The sequence below is a fragment of the Nannobrachium achirus genome (assembly GCF_963921795.1).
Source record: "Nannobrachium achirus genome assembly, chromosome: 6".
Taxonomy (NCBI): Eukaryota; Metazoa; Chordata; class Actinopteri; order Myctophiformes; family Myctophidae; genus Nannobrachium; species Nannobrachium achirus.
In genome coordinates this window covers 44358998-44381779 of record NC_137815.1, presented here as the reverse complement: position 1 = coordinate 44381779, position 22782 = coordinate 44358998, and the positions used below count along the sequence as shown (strand labels likewise).

The 22782-nt window shown below is 42.4% G+C and overlaps 1 protein-coding gene across 1 annotated transcript in view; it reads left to right on the top strand.

Moving 5' to 3' along the window:
- Nucleotides 1–11854: 11854 nt before the first annotated feature.
- snta1 (syntrophin, alpha 1) overlaps nucleotides 11855–22782 on the top strand; it is a 76804-nt gene continuing 65876 nt past the window's right edge. The window contains exon 1 of the mRNA XM_080727269.1: nucleotides 11855–12184. Coding sequence (XP_080583395.1) covers nucleotides 11890–12184 — 295 coding nt within the window. The 5' untranslated portion in view covers nucleotides 11855–11889. The remainder of the gene's footprint in view (nucleotides 12185–22782) is intronic.

Genomic DNA, 22782 nt, shown 5'->3' with positions numbered 1-22782 from the left:
TAATTTATGTATGCCATAGGTTAATACGATGTGCCACAAACTGTTATTGAGGTCAACAAGAGCCTCTTAAATCAATCCAGTATTATTTGTCTCGGAGGGAGATAATATCTCGTCATCAACAAATATTTCTGTCTCCTGTAAGCCTTTAATAATAGAGGGGGAAAAAATATTCTACCACCACCACTACATGTACTACCACTATTGATATTATACTGCTTCTACAACTAACTACTACAACTAAAACTAAAACTACAACAACTACTACTACTACCAAATAGATAAAATACAGCTAAAAGGATTAGAGGGACCTCAAATCGTACCGGTTTCGTGGAATGACTCATAGGCCTATGGCCAAGACAGATGGCCAAGACAGCCCATATCTGTGTGGCTGGTTCTACAGACAGGGATCTCCATATATGGGCATAAAATGGATTGTATGGATGTCAGATGTCATAGACTTCATAGGACTTTTACATAACGAAAGCATGTTTGGGGTCTCACAGCATATCTCCATATACAGTACATGGATCTCCATATATGGGTACCAGGGGTCTCCATATATGGGTAACTGGTCCGTAAACATCACTGGCCAGATGGCCAAGACATGGCACGACCTCGCCCTTGGTCGCTTGTCACCCTTAGGCGTCTTACTGGTAGTAGCAGTAGTAGTAGTAGCAGTAGTAGTAGTAGTAGTAGTACAGCCACACAGATATGGGCTGTCTTGGCCATCTGTCTTGGCCATAGGCCTATATGGATTCTGTTAGTGTGGTATGTGGCCGATGTGGCCTCCATATATGGGCATTCCCATATGAAGTCCTGTTAGATATGGGCTTAATATTGATGACATCAGGGATCTCATATTGGCATGAAAGGAAATCTGTTAGTGTGGTTCCCCTGACATCACAGTGATGTCAGAGCATGATGTCAGAGCGGCAAACCCATTCTGTTAGAGTGGTTCCCCTGACATCACAGTGATGTCAGAGCATGTTGTCAGAGCGGCAAACCCATAGACCGTAAAGTGTACACATCCAGACATCCAGATGTCCAGACAGAGTCAGCATGTGCCGTTTCACATACTTAACAGCGACCTCCGGTCGCAAAATAACAATAACGATAATAACAACACTGACACTGACATCATTATTAAAATAACTTCCCCACTGCTCCTAATAGTTAGGATTGGCTAAATACAGAACACAGATTTTGTGTACACAAGGGACATCAAAATGACTTTAGTTCTATACTCACATTAGATTAGTGACCATGGTTAGTGACACACAGGTCAGAGTAATGGAGCAAATTATCCACTAGAGGGAGTCAATGGTCTTGGGACCAATCATTTCTGTTGCAATGGTAGTCCTGGTAATGCATTCACTGACTTTAGAAAGTTCAATTACCAGAGACCCCACCTCATATAATCCATACTGTGTACTGTAATTTAAGAAATTAAGAAGTGATGGCCCACTAAGTGACTCGAGCCTGTTGAAGTTGGGAGGGATTTATGGGCTTGGCAACTGGCACATTATGGGTAGACCTACGTTTTATTAATAGTTAAGCATCTATAAAGCCTTTATAAGGGGTGTGCTCTCTCTAATTAATGTTCTAGGGCTGCTTTCATTGGGGAACACAGGTGCTCTCCTCCCAGCCCACCCAGAAAAGCGGGCACCATTCTCTGCTATTTCACCTGCTGATAAGCAGACGCAACATAAGGCCTATGTGCACAGCATTCACAGCTATTATGGGTTGGCAGATTACTAGCGGATGCAATGGGTTGTTTAATGTTACTCATTGGCGGGTAGGCAGGGCCATGGTAGAAATACCCAGAATCCACCCCACCCCCACAAACCGAGAACATTTAGCAGATTACAGCATAAATCTGTGCATTTTAATGTCTTTGACAAGAACAATAATCACTTAGGACAGTTATTCCCAACTCTGTGTGTGTGTGTGTGTGTGTGTGTGTGTGTGTGTGTGTGTGTGTGTGTGTGTGTGTGTGTGTGTGTGTGTGTGTGTGTGTGTGTGTGTGTGTGTGTGTGTGTGTGCGCGCGCGTGCATGCGTGTGTGTGTGTGTGTGTGTGTGTGTGTGTGTGGGGTGAGGGGTCTGGTAATCACTAATAGCCATAGTGAATCATTTGGCTTACGCCCTATGCCAAGCAATATAGCCTAAAGCTTAATATCGACATTAAAATAATCAAGGAAATGAACAAATCCATTATTTCATTTATGGATTTGGTGTAGTAGTTTAATCACAAAAGTCAAACTAAATTCTCCGGGCGTGCTATGATGACTTGATGCAGGTATAGGAACTGTGTTCTAATATACCCTGGTTCTCAACGTTGGGTCCGGGGACCACCAGCGGTCCAAATGAAACCTTTATGGATCTGTAACCCCAAAAGTATGGGTTCTCGGGGTCCCTAATCTACAGTTTATAAACCATTTGGTCCCCGAACCTGATGTCGAGGTGTAGCTGAGTGACTCAGCCTGATGGCCTCAAAATCTTAGTATCTCCCCCAGTCCATAGGAATTTCCCTTTAGTCTAGTGGTTAAGATATTGGACTTTCACACAGGAGACCCAAGTTTGAATCCTGTGCGTGCCGTGACCCAGATCGGGTTTCCCCGTGGGAGGAGGTCAAAAGGGGGTCAGTGTAGCAGAGTGGCTCATTGCCTCAGCCGATGGCCTCACAATCCTAATATCTCCCCCATATCACTTTGGTCTAGTGGTTAAGATGTTAGGCTTTCATGCGGGACACCCGGGTATGAATCCTGGGTGTTACAGAGGCACAAACCATTTTCTGATGGAGGTCTATGGCCAAACACATATTAGGAGGAACTCCAGAGGCAGCTCCACAGATCATGTCCAACCCAGATTTGTAAAATAAAATGTGTTTTCCTGCTATGCCGCTAAAATGTGGAACACCCTACTAAAGGCCTTAAAGGAATGTAAATCTCTTTACCTTCCTTTAAATGGATGCTACTCGAAACTGGTAAATGAAAACAAAGCTATCCTAAAGCCTCGAACAGAGTCGGGTCCACCGTGCGGTGTAGTCTTTTTGAGCGTTAACGTTGTAGTTTTATGACTCAAAAAGACTACACCGCACTACACCACTCTGATCGAGTCTTTAGCCCCCCTTTCTATTGTAAATACCATTGATTTTGCATTTTTTACGACTGTTTTTCCGATTATATCTTCTGCATAGTACCGTGTTCTGTCTGTCATTCAATGTGAGTTAAAAAAAGGATCTCAATTGAAACAAGCGTAGGCTATCCTTTTTGACCTTGTACCAGTGAACTGTATACTGTCATGGAACATAAATTCCTCAATCAATCAATCAATAAAAAGCTTAGGCCTACGCTCTACGGGGTCCTTGACATGAAAAAGTGTGAGAACCACCACGGCGTAAGAGTCCAAGAGACTCTGGTGCCCAGGGTGAGGAGGGACATCTGTTGTATACGGTCTCTCTCAGTATGTCTGTCTGTCCGTCCGTCCGCGGTGTGTGTATGCGTTTTAAAGACTGCACTGGCAGCCTGTTAGTTTTAGAATCGATTTTAAGATCCTTTTATTGGTTTTTAAATCATTATATGAAAATGCTCCGGCATACTTGTCCGCAATGACTTCCTGGTATGTTCCAAACAGGCCCTTTAGGCGCTGGCACTGGCCTCCTAAATGTTCCAGAGGCTAGCAAAAAGGCAAAAGCCTTTAGCTATTATGGTCCTAACCTCTGGAACAGCTTGCCGGTGGCTCTGTGGGTCACTGAATCAGTTGACATTTTTAAAAGAAATCTTAAGACACACCTTTTACATATTGCCTTTACCTAAGTTTCGGCATTACTCAATTTTTTTAATTTCTTCTATTTTTATTGTAATTTTAATGTTTTTTATTTTTATTTTAATACTTTTTAATATTTCTCAATGTACTCTGTTTTTCCTTCCACTTGCCTTCTTTTTAATTATCTGTAGTTAATAGTTATCCTTTGAGTTTTTTGTATTTATTTTTAAACCTATTCTGTGAAGCACTTTGAACTGTGTGTGTGTCTGTGTCCATCCGTCCATCCGTCTGTGTAGGCTAATCTCCAGCACCGTTGGCCCGACCGACGTGAAACTTTGCACACACACTCCCTTGAGGCCAGAGCAGATCCTCTGCCCCAAACATGACACACATCGATATAGAGTACTGTGTCATGTTATCAATACGGCCTGTCCGTTTTTTTCATATTCCATCCTGATTGGCTATACGATTGGCTTCCAAAGTTGGCTCATTTTTAACAAAATGCGACAAATCGTGAACGCAGCGTCCGATTGCCATTAAACTTTGCATACACATTACCACTAGGCTGAGGAAGAAATGCCACCTTCAACATTGGCCTATTAAGCTATGAGGCATATTTTTGCTAAACACATTTTATGATTTTACTCCTACAGAATCAGAAAATCGGAACACATTATCTCTATAGTCATGTGAATACGGATCTGCATCTGTCCGATTTGCCATATTCCAACCTGGTTAAGACTGACTTTTACTTCCTGGCCTGGCTGAGACCTGTGCCCCGAGGAGCACATTTTTGGAGCTGTGTGAAGCACAGGCTCCCTATACGTGGCCGTGTGGGTCTGTCTGTCTGTGTGTCTGTCTGTATGTAGCCTGAACTTCCTAAACTTCGGCACGCCACTAGTCCCACAGTTTTGCCACCACACACTCGCGCCATATGTCAAATCGAACGGCTTACTCGGGAATCGTGGGCTATTACTTTTCTAAGAGAAAGGTTCTATAGTTTAATTGATATTAATTTATTAGTGAATTAATTTTCCCCATTGACTTATAATGGGAATCGCAAAAACTCACATTCAATTATTTGTCTCTCGCAAACCATAGGGGCTAGAGTTTCAAGACTTGGAGAGGAGGTTCGTAATGATTTCAAGGATTAAATAAAAAATAATTGTGTCATTTGGCCGCATGGTGGCGCCATAACACCCCACTTTACGTTTTGGCCTGTAACTCTTGAACCGTAGGTCGGAAAATTACAAATATTTTTTCCCTGGATTCCTTGGGTCATGACGCATCTCCCCATATAGGCCACGCCCATTTGCGCCATGATAGATTTTCCGCCATCTTGAATTTTCTCCAAAACACACTTTTTGCTCCTTTTCCTACATATTTTCTTCAAATGTCACAAAAATCGGTACACATGATCCACACACACACACACACACACACACACACACACACACACACACACACACACACACACACACACACACACACAGCTCCACTTCACACGGGTGTGATTTTTTAGTCTGTCTTCTGTTTCGGTAAGACAGCTCTGCCAGCCCACCACTCTGGGGGTGTAGCCTTTTTCACTGCTGTGCTGTCTGACAGACCTCCTGTAACATCTGGGTCATGAAGTTGCACCACTGTGAGGCACCAAACCAACAGTACATCTCGGCAATCAGCTGGTCTCCATGGTCCGGCACCATATTGCTCTGGCCACTTGTAATCCAGTGGTTCTCACTGATTGATTGATTGATTGATTGATTGAGGTATTTATTAGAAGTATTGCATCAAATGCAATCATATTTTTTTATTGCAAGGACCCCTTGTTTGGTATGCTTTAGGCTACGGACACCCATAACTCTCGGAGTTACAGACCTGTAAGGGTCCATTTGTTACCGCCTCAAGGAACCCTGGTGGTCCTAGACCCTACTTTCAGAACCACTGAACATTCTCCTCCCACTCTGCTTGTCTTACACCGGCACTAGCAGCCTGGCTGGTGGCCCGTTCTGGAATGATGCTGGTTTGATTGATTGAAGAATTTATTAGAAGGTTGCAGAGGAAAAGGTACAGTTTCATGACAGTACAGTTCACTGGTATACGGTCAACTAAAAGGATACGCCCAAGAAAGCCTATGGCTTGTTTCAGTTGGGGAACATGCTTTCTAAGATGGTCAGGTCTTCAGGCTTTGCAACAAGGCCTGCAGAGCCAACTCCTCCTGGACAGAACACGAGAATGGAGGAGTCAGTAAACGCAGGTCAGCGGCAAGTTCCTAAGCTTCTCCTCGTCCTGGCGGACAGTTGTTTCCAGGGTTCATTCTGGAATGCAGGCAGGCTGGTAGGCATGCTACCAGCCGCATTGCCCATGGTTTCATAACCCAAAATGCACATCAATCAACATCAATGGTAAAATCACTTAAACCATTAATCACAAGGAATACATGCAGCCGCATTGCCCATGGTTTCGTAACCCAAAACGCACAGTCGCACATCTATCAACATCAATGGTAAAATAACATAAACCATTAATCACAAAGAATACAATCTCTGACTCAACAAATATGAAATATAACACAACAATAGACCATAACTAACCTGTTTCATGAAAAGACAAACAATCCAACAACATCTGCTATCATTGCAGGTTCAGATTTATGCTTAATGCAGCTTTATATGAAGATTAATTTTAAATTTAAACCTCTGCAGCTGAGCCTGTTTTCCCCCCTCTCCATCCAGTCGTGCTAGCTTAGCTCTCGTTCATACTTCTCCCAAAATATTTAAAAGTCATGCTAAGCAACTGTTAAGGATTAGTCAGAATAGTGGGAACTGTACCTAAGGTCACTAAAACCCCCAAATCCCCTGGAGAAATTACTAAAGACGTGACCTCTGTGAAATGTCCTCAAGGGTAGCTACAGTACAGGCATGGATGTATAGTACAGTAAATGTGTAGCTTGAGTTGGACAACACACCACAACCCATGCCTTTACTTGAAAACTTTGTGTGCATACAGTGTCGACACTCTTGTCAATCAACTATATTTCCACACTCTCTCCAGAGGGCCACATATTGCATATAGACCTACTGTCGGGCAGAAACCTCTCATCTCCGTATTCTTTTGTAAAATGAATGCTCTACTTCATCATTCTTTTTATGCCTTTATTGATGATAGGACAGTAGACTGATAGGAAATGGGGGGAGAGATGGGGAGTGACATGCGGCAAAGGTCGGGAATCGAACGGGCGACGCTGCCAGGCATCCATGCCTATGTGGCAATGCCTAAGTGGTATGCGCCTGGACCAGTAGGCCAGTGGGCACCCCTAACTTCATCATTCTGTCACACAAATTAGCAAAAATAGCCGAACTACAAGCTCCAAACGCGTCGCAGGCAACGTGTGTTGAGCTTGTAGATCTGCTATTATTGCTATTTTTTTATTGAAATCCTGAACTCATGTTAACTTTATGAACAAATGCATTGGACATAAAAAAAAGCACAATACATTTATAATACTAGTCATTAAGCTACTATATAGACTGAAGTAATTCAAGTGGGTCATGTTTACATGTGTGGAATTGTAACAGCTGATATTGTAACAGCAATAATATGTCAGTATTGCGATATTAACCTGCAGGACACATTAAGTGAAGGTATGTTGTAGTGCTAGTTCCATAGACAGCTATAATACTATAGGCTATACATCCTCTGACACACGGGAGAAGACTCAGTTTAAGAAACACAGGATAAGATGGAAATCAACATCTTATCCTGTGTTTCTTAAACTGAGTCTTCTCCCGTGTGTCAGAGGATTTGGGTACCAGATTTATTTTATTTTATTAGTGTGGTTGCCCAACAGGGCAACACACTATAGTACTAGTGCAGCTTTATTTCTAGATACACTTTTAGCCAATGAGGAAGCATGGGGCTGTTAAGTATGACATCATTTTGTAGGCAGAGGAGAATTTCTGCCCCCAGTTTCCGTGAATCTTTTTACTATTTTTACTATTTACACATTTTTCTTCTCTTTGTTGTTGAAAGGAAAGTGGTAGAATTATACTTTAGTCGTTATGTTTGTCTCGGATCTGTTGAAATAGCGAGGGACAGAAAATGCTCTGGGGGCAGAGTTCTCCTCTGCCTACAAAATGATGTCACGGCTTAAAAGCCCCTAACCCCATTGACTTGAATGGGAAAGTGTAAGAACGGCAACTACACTCGCAATTTCCCAGAATTGCATTTTAGTTAATACAAATTATTGACTTAATTAATCTCAGAAATCTGAGAATTATTTAATCTTAGATTTCTGACTTTTATAATTATTCACAGAACTTGTAGATCGTCTATACCAAAAATAGACGATCTACAAACTCACAATGATTGCAACGCATTGTCAGCTAGCTGTGCCTGACACTGGTATAAATAATACATGCAAGGACACAGCAGACCCTGTTTTTCACTCTGAAAAAAGTATAGCTGGTCTTTTATCTAATGCACAGATTTTTAAAGGCCAATTTCAATGCACAGAAAATTAATGACCCTTTTGATGAAAATATGAATATTCCATTCTGAGAGCTTCTGAGTCAGAATGTAATAGTCCATTCAGAGTCTGGGAGCAAGCACTTAGCCAATCATTATGGTTAGCCAGAGCCATCAAGTATATTTTTCTTTTCAAATTTTCATCAGATCTTTCCTGTTCCCAGCATTTTTACAGAATATAATCTTAAAGCCCCATCCCCCTTCCTCCCAGTGAAAAACATGTCAAACCCCTTTAATGTGAATAATGGTTCAAGACCCCCTTGTCTCCACAAAAATTCAATGCCCCTCCTTTTGAGGCCCACTGCTGGCATGCATCTTGAGGTTGAGTGCCCCCTCAGGACTCTAACAAAGAAGACATTTTCACATGTTCATAGTATATAGAATGTTTGCCATACTCTAGTACTTGTTCTGAGTCCCTCCACTTAGCCTACCACATTGCATTACTGTAAAATTGTGTATAAATCCATTTTTACACTGTCAGATTTAACTGAACAATACTGTCTGGATGCACACGCCAATCACCCCAGTCAGTCTAGTTATTCTGTTTCAGGATGAGCTCTCTAAAAGAAGAGCTCATTTAAGAGCTCTCTCTCTCTCTCTCTTTCTCTTTTTCTCTCTCTCTCTCTCTCCCCTCCTTGTGGAATTAAGATATATATATAAGATAAGATGTAAGTCAGCTGTCATAGCAACATTTGTACATTTGATCATGAGTGAATTTAGGCCTAGACAGCCCATATCTGTGGGGCTGGTTCTACAGATATCGCGATGTATGGGCATAAAAGGGATTGTATGTATGATGTTAGATAGATGTCATAGACATCATAGGACTTTCACATAAGGAATAACAGAGTAAGCATGTTTGGGCTCCCACAGCGTATCTCCATATACAGTACATGGATCTCCATATACGGGTACCAGGGGTCTCCATATCTGATATACATCACTGGCCAGATGGCCAAGACATGGCGTGAGGTTGCTTGTCGCTCTGAGGTGTCTTACTAGTATTTCGTACAGACTATCAACAGTGAACATGAGTATATAGTCAATCAACCATACATGTGTGAGCTAAAATAAGCGAGTCTTACAGAGTTTTCCTTAACAGGCATCTGTCAGGGTTCAGTAAAGTACGTCCCACAAGTCCATGTGCAATTGTGCAGGCGTCAGTTATACCAGAGAACAGAATAGACAGTGTAGGTCTGAAAGGTTCCCATTATATTATGGGGGTCAGGCATGGATGTGGAGTCTGATGGGGAGAGAGAGGGTGTGGGGCAGGCAGGGGCTGCATTGTATATACTCCTCATCAGGGGAGTTGGACCAGATTCTGGGCCCTGGGTACAAGGATTCACTGTGTTATTTTGTGCTTTAAATATTGAAAAATAGCAGATATACAAGCTCACAGCACGGCACTCAGTGCCGCGCTGTGAGCTTGTATATCTGCTATTTTAGAAAAATGTATTCAAAGATTTGCACACATTTTCACAACTTTTCAAAAATAGCAGATCTACAAGCTTGTAGATCTGCTATTTTTTAATAGCTAAAGTATAAAATAATTCCAGGCCCACCCACCTTGGGCCCTAGAAACTCAGGCCCACTTCCCCCCCTGACTTGTGACGCCCCTGCTCCTCATTCCCGTTGGTACCGTACATCAGGGAGGGGATGAGAGGGGTTCATCAGGATAGCGTCCAGCCTTCCTCCTCATCCTTCAGATTAATTCACAGTTCGTCCACATGCAGCTGGCCAATGGCCATTATTGATCCAGCTCTGTCAGTGCTCATATACACTGTGCTGCCAGCTCATTTAATACTTCTTATAGCCTACTGAAGGGGCAAGCGAAAGGACCCCACAGCCACAGAGAACATAATTTTCCTTGCGTGAAGGGCGTTTGTCCTATATCTGCACTTTATTAAGGTTTTGTTGGTTATTGATTGAGGAGGATTACGCTCAGAGAGCGATTCCACTATTCAGGGGTCCTTGACTTGATTGCAGATCAGCAGTTTTGTGGTAATTCTATACAGCTTTTCCTGTCCCAGAGGTGGTCTCTCTCAGTTTGCTCTTCTTCTCAAGGGTGTTCAACCGGACATTTCTTTACGGTGCATTGCCGGATAGATTTTAAAACAAATTCTCATTTGTTTGAGTCCATCAGGACGTTATGATAATGTTTTCCGGGAATGCAGGGAGTAAATGCATACTTCATATGAGCTGGCCACTAGAAATAATTTATTTGCTGGTCTTTGAAGTGCACAGCACAGGCAATTATTGATTTCAATTTCTTATATCTGCGGATATCAATGGGGTGATTTTATGTGTGTTGTGATATGACTGAGCCCCCAGAAGGCACATTTGAAAAACTAATTATACAGGGGACACCAAACCAACTGAACCCCAGCCTGCACACAGTTCATTATGAAAGGACTCAGTCAGAACCCCTTTGAACTCCGAGTCTGTGTCAACACCGTTGCTAATCGTATCATCCTCAATTAACTTTACTTCTTATACCCACACTGGATAAACCTCATGCATTTTGTTGGAGTAAAAGGGGAGTGAGAGAGAGAGAGAGAGAGAGAGAGAGAGAGAGAGAGAGAGAGAGCGAGAGAGCGAGCAGTGGTGTAAACTAAGTATGTTTACTTAAATACTGTACTTAAAGGGGTACTGTCACCTAAAGGGGTTGAAGGGCAGATTACACTGTGACGTGAGCTTCTCTGAAAACGGTCTGAAACAGTCTGAAGCTCATGTCACAGTGTAATCTGCCCCTCGCCCCCCCAACAACAGCTGACCAGTACAGTAAGTAGTCATACAGTCAGGCTATACAGACAATTCATTTGATTGGCTTATAATTGCGCATCCCCACAATGACATCATAAAAATTATTTACTTGTTTTTAAGATGATTCTTAAAGTGACAGTAACCCTTTAGGTGACAGGCCCCCTTTAAGTACAGTTTTGAGATATTTGTACTTTACTTGAGTAGGTTATTTCCAATTAACCAATACTTTTACTTCTACTCCTCCACTACATCTCGGATCCAAATATTGTACTTTTACTCCACAACATTAATTTGAACACTTTAGTTATTAGTTAGGCTACTTTGATGATTTTCATTAATATTACAAGACACTTTGGCCATTTGAAAATAGCAGATCTATAAGCTCAAAATGTGTCACGTTGCGAGGCATTGTGAGCTTGTAGATCTGCTATTTCCAAAAGATGTTGAAAACTTGAAATGGCTAGGACATTGAGTATACTCATTTCAGAATGTAAAAGTATATTTTTACTTTTGCAGTATTGAAACTTTTACTTATTAAAGTAAAAAGTTACTGAGTACTTTTTCCACCACTGAGAGAGAGGGGGAGAGGGGGGCTGCCTGTGTGTGTGTGTGTGTGTGTGTGTGTGTGTGTGTGTGTGTGTGTGTGTGTGTGTGTGTGTGTGTGTGTGTGTGTGTGTGTGTGTGTGTGTGTGTGTGAGAGAGAGAGAGAGAGAGAGAGAGAGAGAGCGCCCCTGCACAGTGTGCACATCTCTCCCCCCACCCCTATCTCTTTACAGGACTCTGCCAGCCCAACCAGCCCGTGTGTCTAGTGGAGTTATTCCAGGAATGCGTTGAACATGGCTGCCGCGATGAGGGCGCAGAAAACGGGACTGCTGGAGCTCCGAGTCACCGTGGACCGCTGGATCCGCGTGTTGGCCACTCTCACCGAGGACACGCTGACGCTGAGCCCCGGGGAAGGCGATCAAGAGCCGGCGAAACTAGCCAGCCCCGCTCCCGGTCCCGGGGTCGGTGCCCTGAACGGAGACCCCCCAAACCTCAGCACCTCCCCGGTCCCCGAGACCATCACCAACGTGAAGCGCACCGTGCGAGTCACCAAGCAGGATGTTGGAGGGCTGGGGATCAGTATCAAAGGTAATCCACACACAGTTTGTTACACATAAGTTGGAAGAAAGCGAATGTCAGTGCATGTGGAAAAAGTACTCAAATGTTTATCAGAAGTAGCCTACTCGGTTACAAATAAAAACTCGGGATTTAAAATGTACTCGAGTAAAAGTCCATGGTGTCAAAATATTCTACTCAGTATGCAGAATCCATTTCAAGTTTTCAAAATGTTTTGAAAAGCAGATCGACAGTAGATCTGCTATTTTCAAATGGCCAAATTATATACTTTGGGGTTGAAGAAGTTGTTAAAGTAAAAATCTGCAAAGTAACTAAAGTGCTCAAATAAATGTAGTGGAGTAAAAGTACAATATTTGAACCCGAGATGTAGTGGAGAGTAGCTAAACGTAAAAGTATTGGAAATTGGAAATATTCAAGTAAAGTACAAATACGTCAAAATATTACTTAAGTACTGTACTTGAGTAAATGTACTTTAAAGTTACTTTACACCACTGAAGGTAATGAATCCTGATTTAAAGAAGTGTAAAAACGAATGTAAACAAACATTGCGATAGTCGATAGAGGTGAGCCTACAATACTTTCTACTTCTGCTAGTTTTGTGACGAGTTTGGTTGGAGTTGGAAGGCATTGTCAGACTCAGGACAAGTAGCCTATGGCTATTAAACTTCAAAGTTACCAGAAGCGCGAACAAGTGTGAAATTAACGGGCATTTCTTCAGTAGTTCGTAAAGTTTCTAATGTAGAACATTCTAAATAGTTTTCGCTTGTTTTGTGCAATGCGGTCTGTGTGAAACTGGGGAGATTTGACAGCTGAGCTGGGATCACACCTCATGCGGCAGCGTGGAGAAACTCTTCTATCTCCAAGTTATGGGGAATAGAGTCTGGCAGTCTATGGTACAGTCACAGTGAGTGAGTGGTTGTGGTTCACAAACCTTTTCATGTCAAGGACCCCCAAAGGCCAAATTGACACTTATTAGCCCACGGACCCCCCATTTGAAAAGATATGTGACCCTCATAAAAGACTTAATGGCTCTTGTGATTTTCAACCATTTTAATTTCAGGGACCCCCCAGTTTAACATGCATTAGGCTACAGACCCCATTTAATGGCATTTCTATCTCTGGGACCCCAATGTTGTAAAACAATGTTAATTTAACTCTGAGAGTGTACAGTACAAATGGAACCAAATTGCTTCCATTAATAATTTAATGGATTTAAGTGGACTGAATTATACTGAGATTACACTAGATGAAACTGATCTAGTTGAACTGGCTCAACTTTTAGTCTTGTCTTGTAGGCTATATTCACATGCAGTGCGGTCTATATCACATTGGTGCCAGCCTACATATTATGTGCAGTCACATTGCAGTTCTGGCTTATTTATAAGGCACCTAGCTAATTCACATTAGTGCAGAGGTTCTCAAACTTTACTTCAAAGAACCTCAACCCCCCATAACTCTGAGGGTGTACAAAATGGCCATTTGGTTCGATTTGTACACTCAGTGTTGCAGACCTGCAAGGGTCCATTTGGAACACCTTCAAGGAACCCTGAATGTACCGGGACCTCACTTTGAGTGCCACTGCATTCGTGCAGACATGGTTGCCCCACATTGGCTGTAATATCATATGGCCTATGACCGCACCACTCTGTCTGTGTACGCAATAAAATCCATAGTGCGAGGTTAAGAAGTGTACCAAAATGGACCCAAACGAAACCCTACAGGTCCACGTGGTTCCACTTTGCACACTCCCAGAGTTAAAACAACACTGAGGACTTTACCGTGTGTCACCCTGTTGACAGAGAGCTAGTCACTGATAGGTCAGCATGCATTGAGTCCAGAGGATATAGTTATGCAACGAATGTGTTGGGCTTAGTATGTGGAGCATGAGTATTTTGTTTATGTCAGCGTTTGACCTATAGCAATGCTGGACGTCTCTGATTCATACCTAAACATTGCTGCGGCAGTGCGGCTACATCATGCTTTTACAAGCGTTTGTCGCCGGAGCAACTTGAGGGGAGAAAGGTCGGGACCCCCTCCATATGGCCCCTACCAGGCTTGCATACCTGCGTATACTGTTTTAAGGGGCTGATAAAACCCCCCTTTCCTCTGTCAGTTTCCGCTTTTACCTGTACCAACAGGCAGTATCATACTTCAAATCTCCACACTGAACATTGAGAGAGTATAGAGAGAATAGACCCACATTCCATCTGTGGTGCAGGGAATAGGATGACAGTTCTAGGTAGGAATATATAATCACATTTGCACAACTGGTTTCAAACAGAGGTTTTCACTTTCTTATTTTAGGGTGCCATGGTTGGCATGTATTCATTTTTTTGGTTTGTCTCTAAACCAAAAGTGTATATATAAAAAAATCCCAGCGTATTTATGTAAAATGTATTTACTTTGGTGTGGATACAAAGATCAGCTTTCTAGCTACAAGGAAAAAAGGAAAGATTTAAATAGAGTGTATATATGAGTGTCTGTATGTCTTTGTAGCCAAGCAGATATGCATCTTACACAATACCATCATCTTTACTTTCATGTTGAAACAGTCTCACAACTCCACTGTACAACATTGTTAACTATAGTAACCGTTTGTAGTGATGTGTACACATTCAAAAGTCAGTGTTTTTCACAAAAAAACCTCAATATTGTTATTTATTATTTGTCAAAGATGTTCGTAGAGATGCGTGTAGATCTGCTATTTCCACTAATTAACAAATAATAAAATATGGCTTACAGTAAACGTGACCAGGAAAATACATCGATGTAATATCGATATATCGTCCAGCCCTGTTCTGCGTCACCTAAAAACTGACCTAAATTACATCACACACGCAATCCAGCCCTCCCAACTTCTGTCATATTTGTCCTGTTTTAGTCTCAGAGCAAATGTCAGTTTCTCCATTACATCATGCAGCACACTAATCCAGTCCTCCACCGTAGGTGTCGTCGATTCTCAAATTTCTCTTCATAGTATGGCACGGCTCTGCACTGTCTGCAGGAGTCTAGCCGTCTAAAAACGTCTGTGTGTCTTTTCTGTGTGTCACGACGAGCTAATAAACTGCTGCACCGAGTAGCAGTAAATTTATTGTGCACACTGCCAGTAGGGCACAGAAGTACCTCCACAACGTATTTATTTGTTTTAACCACATATGAACACTTGTAGTGCCGGCTACAATAGCAGATATATTACAAGTTTGTAGATCTGCTATTTTTGGTAAAGAGTTTTGGAGATCCCAGAGTATACGATTTAATATAGGTTAATTATTAATATATTGGTTAGTAGATTTATTATAAATTAGCTTTTGTTTTCAGGACCCTGATGTTTAAAAGGCAACCTTCCCATGTAAAATAACACCACAGCATTGACTGGAATTACCAGTTTTAAGACAATAGTACGCATTATCCCCTTCAGAGTAATGGAAGGGAATCTCCCAGAACACATGATAGTGATTGTCAACATGTGACAAGCAAGTTAGGTCATTGCTTTGATATTTCTTAAGCGCTCATGTTTTTTCCACCCAAATTATATCTGAGATGGAGAGCTGTTGATTTCCGCGTTTGTTTGTTTGACCCAGGCTTCCCTTCTCCTCCGTTGACAGATCAGCATTTCACTCCCTTTGCCATCTTTATTTAATGTGTGATCTGCGATCATGTATCATCCCCCTTTACGTTTTATAGCTTGTTACATAGCTTTGAAATGCATCTATTGCACGGATCTGACCTGACCTATAGGTTGATATAAGTAGCCTTGGGAACCGAACGGTTCCTGTGATATGTGGCCCATAGGTCAGGAGCCAATCTCCTGTTTCTGTAAAGCGTGAGGCATCTTGATATACAAGTACATGTCCCCCCTGGACATGACGCAGTATGTCGCAGCAGGGACTTACCCCAATCCAAGCCTTTATGCTGAGTACCAAACAGGGAGACAATGGGTACCATTTTTGAGTGGTGCTCCTGGAACAGGAACTATAGCTCCAACATCTGGCTTTGTCCGGTCAAAAACCAATAAGATCCCTAAAAACCCCCTATTTCATCCCTATTTGCAGCCAATCTTAAGGTTACCGGCCATCATTTAGAGTACAGCATGTGTTGACAGATTACCACACTCTTCCTGGACACCCACCAAGGTGGGTGGTCGGTTTGACGGACGGCCGCTGACCTGCGCCGCTGTCTCAATGCAAAGACGGCTCCTCGTTGTGGCAGCTGGCGATGACTTTAGCGTCGGCACACATTCGGTGCCACCACGGTAACAAAATATATTCCATAATGACATAAACATGATTCTTGCTCTTTCACCTCTGTAAAAATGAATGTCTTTCAAAGACATACAACGGCTTGTTATGAAAGCGAATCCCTCACTAGTTCCCTCACTTCCCTGCTGGCATGACTTTGTTGCCGCGCTGGCTGTTCAAAGGCCGAGATGATGGGATGGAAGGAGTAATAGAGAGCCATAGGAAAATGAGGAGGATAAGAGATGGCAATTCAAAGGCAGCAGAGCCCGAGACATGGATGAAAATGGAGAGAGAGTAAGGGGAATAGAAAATAGAAGAGAAACTGATGACACAAGGGAGACACGCGGAACCCAAACTTTTCAGTCAACACTGAGGAATTAACTGTGCGACTGTGAATGGATAATGCAATAAAGAAAGAAAGAAAGAAGCAAAACGGATGGAATCTTGGAAAACAAAGCGACGCAGGGAGAGAGGGGTGAACAAGTGTGAGAAGAAGAGGGCAGAAGTCACGGCGGGCTAGCTGACACCACAATGTGAACAGCTGAGAGGAGCAGTCCCCGGCAGGCAGGCAGTTGTCATTGGCCAGAGATGAAAGCTATGCGGCTGGGAGTGGAGCGCTTCGCCGGTGTTAATTTTAGGGAGCCCACCCCGGCTCACCGAAAAGCACAGAGGCGGTCGACCTTGAGCCGGGTCCAAAGTGGACTCTCGCACGTCTAAATTTAAAGGACAACTTCAGACTAAATAACATCTAGGCTCATTTATATTGATCCCAAATGACTGTCCATGGGGTCTGTTAGGTAGAAATGCCCCTGTTGTCCAGTTTCCCCTGCAGAACCCAGCAGCCCTCACAGCATGGAGCCCATAAGCCTATCGCTTTTATCACAATTAGTTGCGGTCAAAAGTGATTATCTTTTTCATTAATGTGTTACAAGTTGTGATTACAAACACATCCATGCCTTGGTTGTCCCACACGAGCTGCCACAGTCTCATAAATCATGTTTTGGGGTGAACATTTGGCACAACTGCCAATCAAAGTGACTGTACTGGCCAATCACAGCGTGTCTTTTCCGGGACTTGGCAAAGCGCATAACAGTACAACCTCTGTTTAGCAGAGTGTGGCGGCTCATGTGGGACAACCAAGGCATGGATGTGTTTGTAATGACAATTGATTTAAAAATCACACCCGTGTGAACTGAGCGGTGGTTTACCCACCAACCCCCCCCCCCCCCCCCCCTTCCCCCCTGTGTGTGTGTGTGTGTGCGCGTGTGTGTGTGCGCGTGTGTGTGTGTGCCTGGCCTGGCCTGGCCTGAAAACAGCGCCCCTCCCTTAACATGTGTGGTCATAAAAGGTACTACACAGGCTTGAGGCTACATACAGACCCACCCACCCACCCACCCACAAACATACCTACACACACGGCCACGCTATGGAGACGGTGTGACCACCGCTCAAAAAGAAAATACATTATTTTGAGCGCAACAAATATAGGCTTACAGTATGGGCTCCACTCTATGCTGTGAGGGCTGCTGGGGAAACTGGACGACAGGGGCAGTTCTGCCTAATGGACCCCATGGACAGTCATTTGGGATCAATATAAGTAGGAAAATGAGCCTATATGTTAGTTAGTCTGTAATCTGGAGTTGTCCTGGGGTTGGGGGGAGGCGGGGGTTTAGGAAGCAAGGCTCCAGTCCTGCAGACTGACGTGGAGAAGCTTGAGTTCACCTGTCTCAGGTCGATTGGTATTCTCAAATACCTTTCGGGTTCAGATTCAGGTTGCTGGTTTGATAAGAGGAAGGTTTGTTCTGTTTGCCAATGCGAGGAATGGCAGACAGTCTCAATCTCTAGTACATTTCGTTCATATTCCTTTTCACCTCACTTAGTTTCACTTTCACCAAGTTCAGACCCTATTTATGTGAACAATTCTGATGCAGTGAATGTTTTTTGTTTAAACATTACAGCTCTATATTCTGATTGTAATCATTGCTAGAAAGTTTCTTTCAGTAACATCTTGCCATCTTGCCAGCTCTTTAGTAGACAGAAAATAAATGTTCACGTCGAGATACTAATTTAATTCAATGAGAAGAGGAAACTAATTTATCAACTTAAATTTTATAGTGTTCCAGTCCTAGTTTTGTCTGCAAACGTTTTGTCTCATCACTTCCAATTTCACTTCTGTACTATGTATCCTGACTGTATCCTCCTTCTCTCTCACTTGATGGGATAAAATTGGTGCACCTGACCTGAACATGCATTTTCTGTTCACTAAAGAGTTGGAGAGATGGGGTGACTGACCACTGTTACAAACTGAACAAATAATGATTACTGTTAGAATATACAGATATCTAATACCTATTTTAAATAAATAAATATCACTTAGAAGCTTGCACACTGGTCCGTATTTCCCCCTAAAGTTCATTGCATGTAAAAAAGAAATTAATGCAACCTTACGTTGTGTCAATACCCACTGCCTCTGACATACAGTAGTTTAGTCAACCATATATTACAGCATACTTTCTCAATATTCATTAGGCCCCTGACCCCACAACAGTGGTATCACAACAAACACATTGCTAGCATAATTGCCTTTCGTCATTGCACATAATTAGATGGATGTCAGTGCTTAATAAAGCACTAGCATCCATTTACCTGTCGGCTCCACTGGCTGACCCCTTTCTGGGCAGTGTGACACGCTGTCAGCTGTGGGGAGTTGAACTATGTTTGACATGAAATGTCAGAGGAAGGAGGGATTGGAGAGAGATGAAAGGACTAGGTGAGTGGGTATGTGGAATAGGGAAACATGGGAGACAAGAAAGAGAACGAAGATAAATTCACAGGCTGTTTTCTTTTTATTCAACACAAAAAGACATTGAGTAATGGGTTGTTCCCACTAAGAATGATAACTATACTAGATGACTATAAAAATAATGAAGTATCACAACTGATGAACGATATCATTCTAAACCTGTTGAACGTGGTACATTTTTGAGGGCTAAGCTTAACTTAGTTGTTGAAGCAACGTTATTTCACCGGCTATACTGTGTACAGTAGACGGTCTATATAGAGACGTTGAAATTACGTTTCAACGTCTAAGCTAAGCCTAGCCGTCTAAAAAACTTTAACTTTTATCCCAGTTTTAACCTGGTTTTAGCCTAGCCGCTTAGATATTTTAGATGTCTAATAGCCTGAAAGATGCTCAGTGGGTGGGATGGATTTGATTGGCTGTCAGTGTTTATATCTTCCATCAAATCACTCTGAATGTGATCGCAACATTATTGTTGGCCACTGTCATTGTCATGATAGTTGTGGTGCGGAGTGGACTCCGCGGTCCACTCTTTTTTATATATATATAATTTTTTGGGGCTTTTATGCCTTTATTGATAGGACAGTAGACTGACAGGAAATGGGGGGAGAAATGGGGAGTGACATGCGGCAAAGGTCATCCGGATCGGGAATCAAACCTGCGCCGCCGCCAGGCATCCATGCCTATGTGGCACTGCCTAAGTGGTATGCGCCTGTACCAGTAGGCCAGCGGGCGCCCCAAGTTAGAAAGATTATTAAAACAATATATTTACTTTATTTGATCTGTACGTGTAGCTCAGCTGGTAGAGCACTCGTCTTTGGACTGCAAAGTTCTTCTGGGGTCGAACTTATCTTATGATTAGCACGACTTGTGTACCTATTTCATGCGGTAAACTACTGGGTATTGATGTGTCGCACTCCACCTCAGCAATCTCGCAGGCGTCTAGCACATTGGAAAGGGGATAGAGGCCCCCTTTCTCGGGTGATACTGACAATAAGCCACTCCGACCTACTTGCTTACTATATTTACATTTATAGTGAGTGCTTTTTGGTGTCGATGGCCCTTTGTTGGTTCGACTGACTGCATCACGTCAGGACAGGCCGGGGATTAGAAAGGAGAAAAACAAGGAAATTGCTGTGTACAGTATAATCGATGTGTGAGGTGGTCATCGTTCCCACATGTCCATTTCAAGGTCAGAGTTAATAGCCTGTCAAGTCAACTAGAGGAGATATTAGTATGTTAATCCTGCGGCCGGGAGGACTCATGAATGCTGTGACTTATTATGATAATACATGTCAAAGTTCAGCGACCACATCATGCTGTGGTGACCATTGGCCCATTTACCGTATGTATCAGCACTGTATTCCAAGCGGTTCATCTTGTGGGTGGAGCCACTTTGCACCGCAATGAGCCCGTAAAGAGCAATAACTTTAATGGCGTTGACAGAGCAATTTAAACCCTATACAATAACTACATTGACTGGGGGGGGGGGGGGGGGGGGGGGCTTCTAATATTTTACTTTTATTTGCGGTGAGAAAACAATTTTATTTAAAAAATTAATCACTTCTCTTTTTCTGTGTTTCCTGTCTCTCCACTGTACCTGTCAAATAAAGCAATGGTTCTTAATGTTTGGTCCAGGGACCCCCAGGGGTCATTTGAGGGGGTCCCCCAAGCTAGATTATTGATGGTCAGGAACCAAATGGACCCTTACAGGTCTGTGGCTCCAAGAGTGTACAAATGGAACGAAATGGATCCCTGCAGGTCTATAACTCCCAATAGTGTACAAAATAATTTGAACCAAATGGACCTGGGGTCCATGCTAGGGAAAACTGAGGGTCCTTTAAATTAAAAACATTGGCAACGACTGAAATAAAGGTTCAGAATGCCCCCCCAACCCCCTGAGTGCTGATCTAGCATAATGAGCAGTTCAGAGTTAATAACCTCGCTCATGATAAGCAGGAGTTTTGTCTTGTTACTACAGTACCAAATACCAAGCAGTAGCCTACTCAGACACCAGCTCAGGTCTGAGCATGATTACTATTTAGATAATGTGGCAAGAAATTGTTACCTTGTTTACCTATTTCACTACAGTACATATGAAAATTACAGAAGATTGTAGACACGTTTAACTTTCTACGTTTTTTGAAAGCAAGCCGTTTTCACAATGTTAAAACTAATAATTAAGAAAGAAATTGGGAACCATTTAATGGTTTATTTTGGAATTAAACTTCACAATCTTTTAAGTCCTCCCGACGAGTGCATGGAAACAAATGGAAGGTTTCCAAACTACAAATACCGCCTATCTGGAATTCCAGACAGTAAAAGCAAAGTCAGTGGTTCCTAAACGTTTTCGCTCAGATGTTTGCCCACGACCCAAACTAGTGAAAATAGCAGATTGCACATCTGCTATTTCACTACTTACTTACAAATTAGTTTTCTAATAGGGAATTTCTTTGATATATATATATATATATATATATATATATATATATATATATATATATATTTTTTTTTCATTAAGTTAATTAATTAATTAATAGCTTTTTGGAAAATATCTGAATTTGTTTTCAACTCGTGAAAATGTGTGGATATTTGCGGAAATCTTTAGAAAATCTCGTGAAAATAATAATTAATTACAACATTTCGGAAACAAAAAATAAAGGGATATTCACTCGTGACCCGCATAAATGGATTCGTGACCCACAAATGGGTCCCAACCTACTATTTGGGAAACTAAGTGGTATTCTGATTGGCGATGCTATTTGACTAGGCGCCAGCCAGCGGTAATTAAAGACGGGCTGACGACCTGGTCCCAGCCTTCTCTGGAAAGGACACAGATAAGCGGCTTGCAGATTGGGCATTGGTGTGGGCTGTGGGGCTTTGGTGTTCTCCAAAGGGTAATTGGCTAATGGCTAAAGTTTCTACAGTGGTGTAAACAGGCAGAGAGCCAGTAAACTAATGCTTAAACTTTAAAACACTTATTATTATACTTCACCGTACAATGAATAATTAAAAGTTCACAACATTCCATGATGCAACGTGTTGTGAACTGAGCGAAAACAAGGTTATTTTCGCTATTAATCTTGGCCTATAATGATATGAAAGTGGTTTAATCTCCTGACTGACAGCCTTCTGTTCCTCAACAATGTCTTTACTGTCCGTAACCCTCTGCTGCGTTTGCATTACACCCACACAGGCTGTTGTAAATTATAATTTGCTGTTTGTCAACTTGCCCGGCTTATGGGGCTAAAATGTAGAATGGTTTCACACTTGCTATTTTTAGAGCCTTGAAACTCAGTCAGAGCTCTGGTGTCAGAGTGCTAGACTGAAGGGCAGTAATGGCTGGAACAAGCCAAGACACCAAACGCTTTAATTTCACACCAAAGTGACAACAATGGTATCTGTTAGTGTTGACATAAAAACAAATATTTGTTCACAGTTTGTTTTGTGTCATCCGAATGCTGCCCATTCTCCTTCCTCAGCCCATTCTCTGCGTGTAAAAACTATGGATGCACAATATTAAAATCTTGGACAATCCAATAAGTTAATTAAATCCATTGTCAAATCGACAA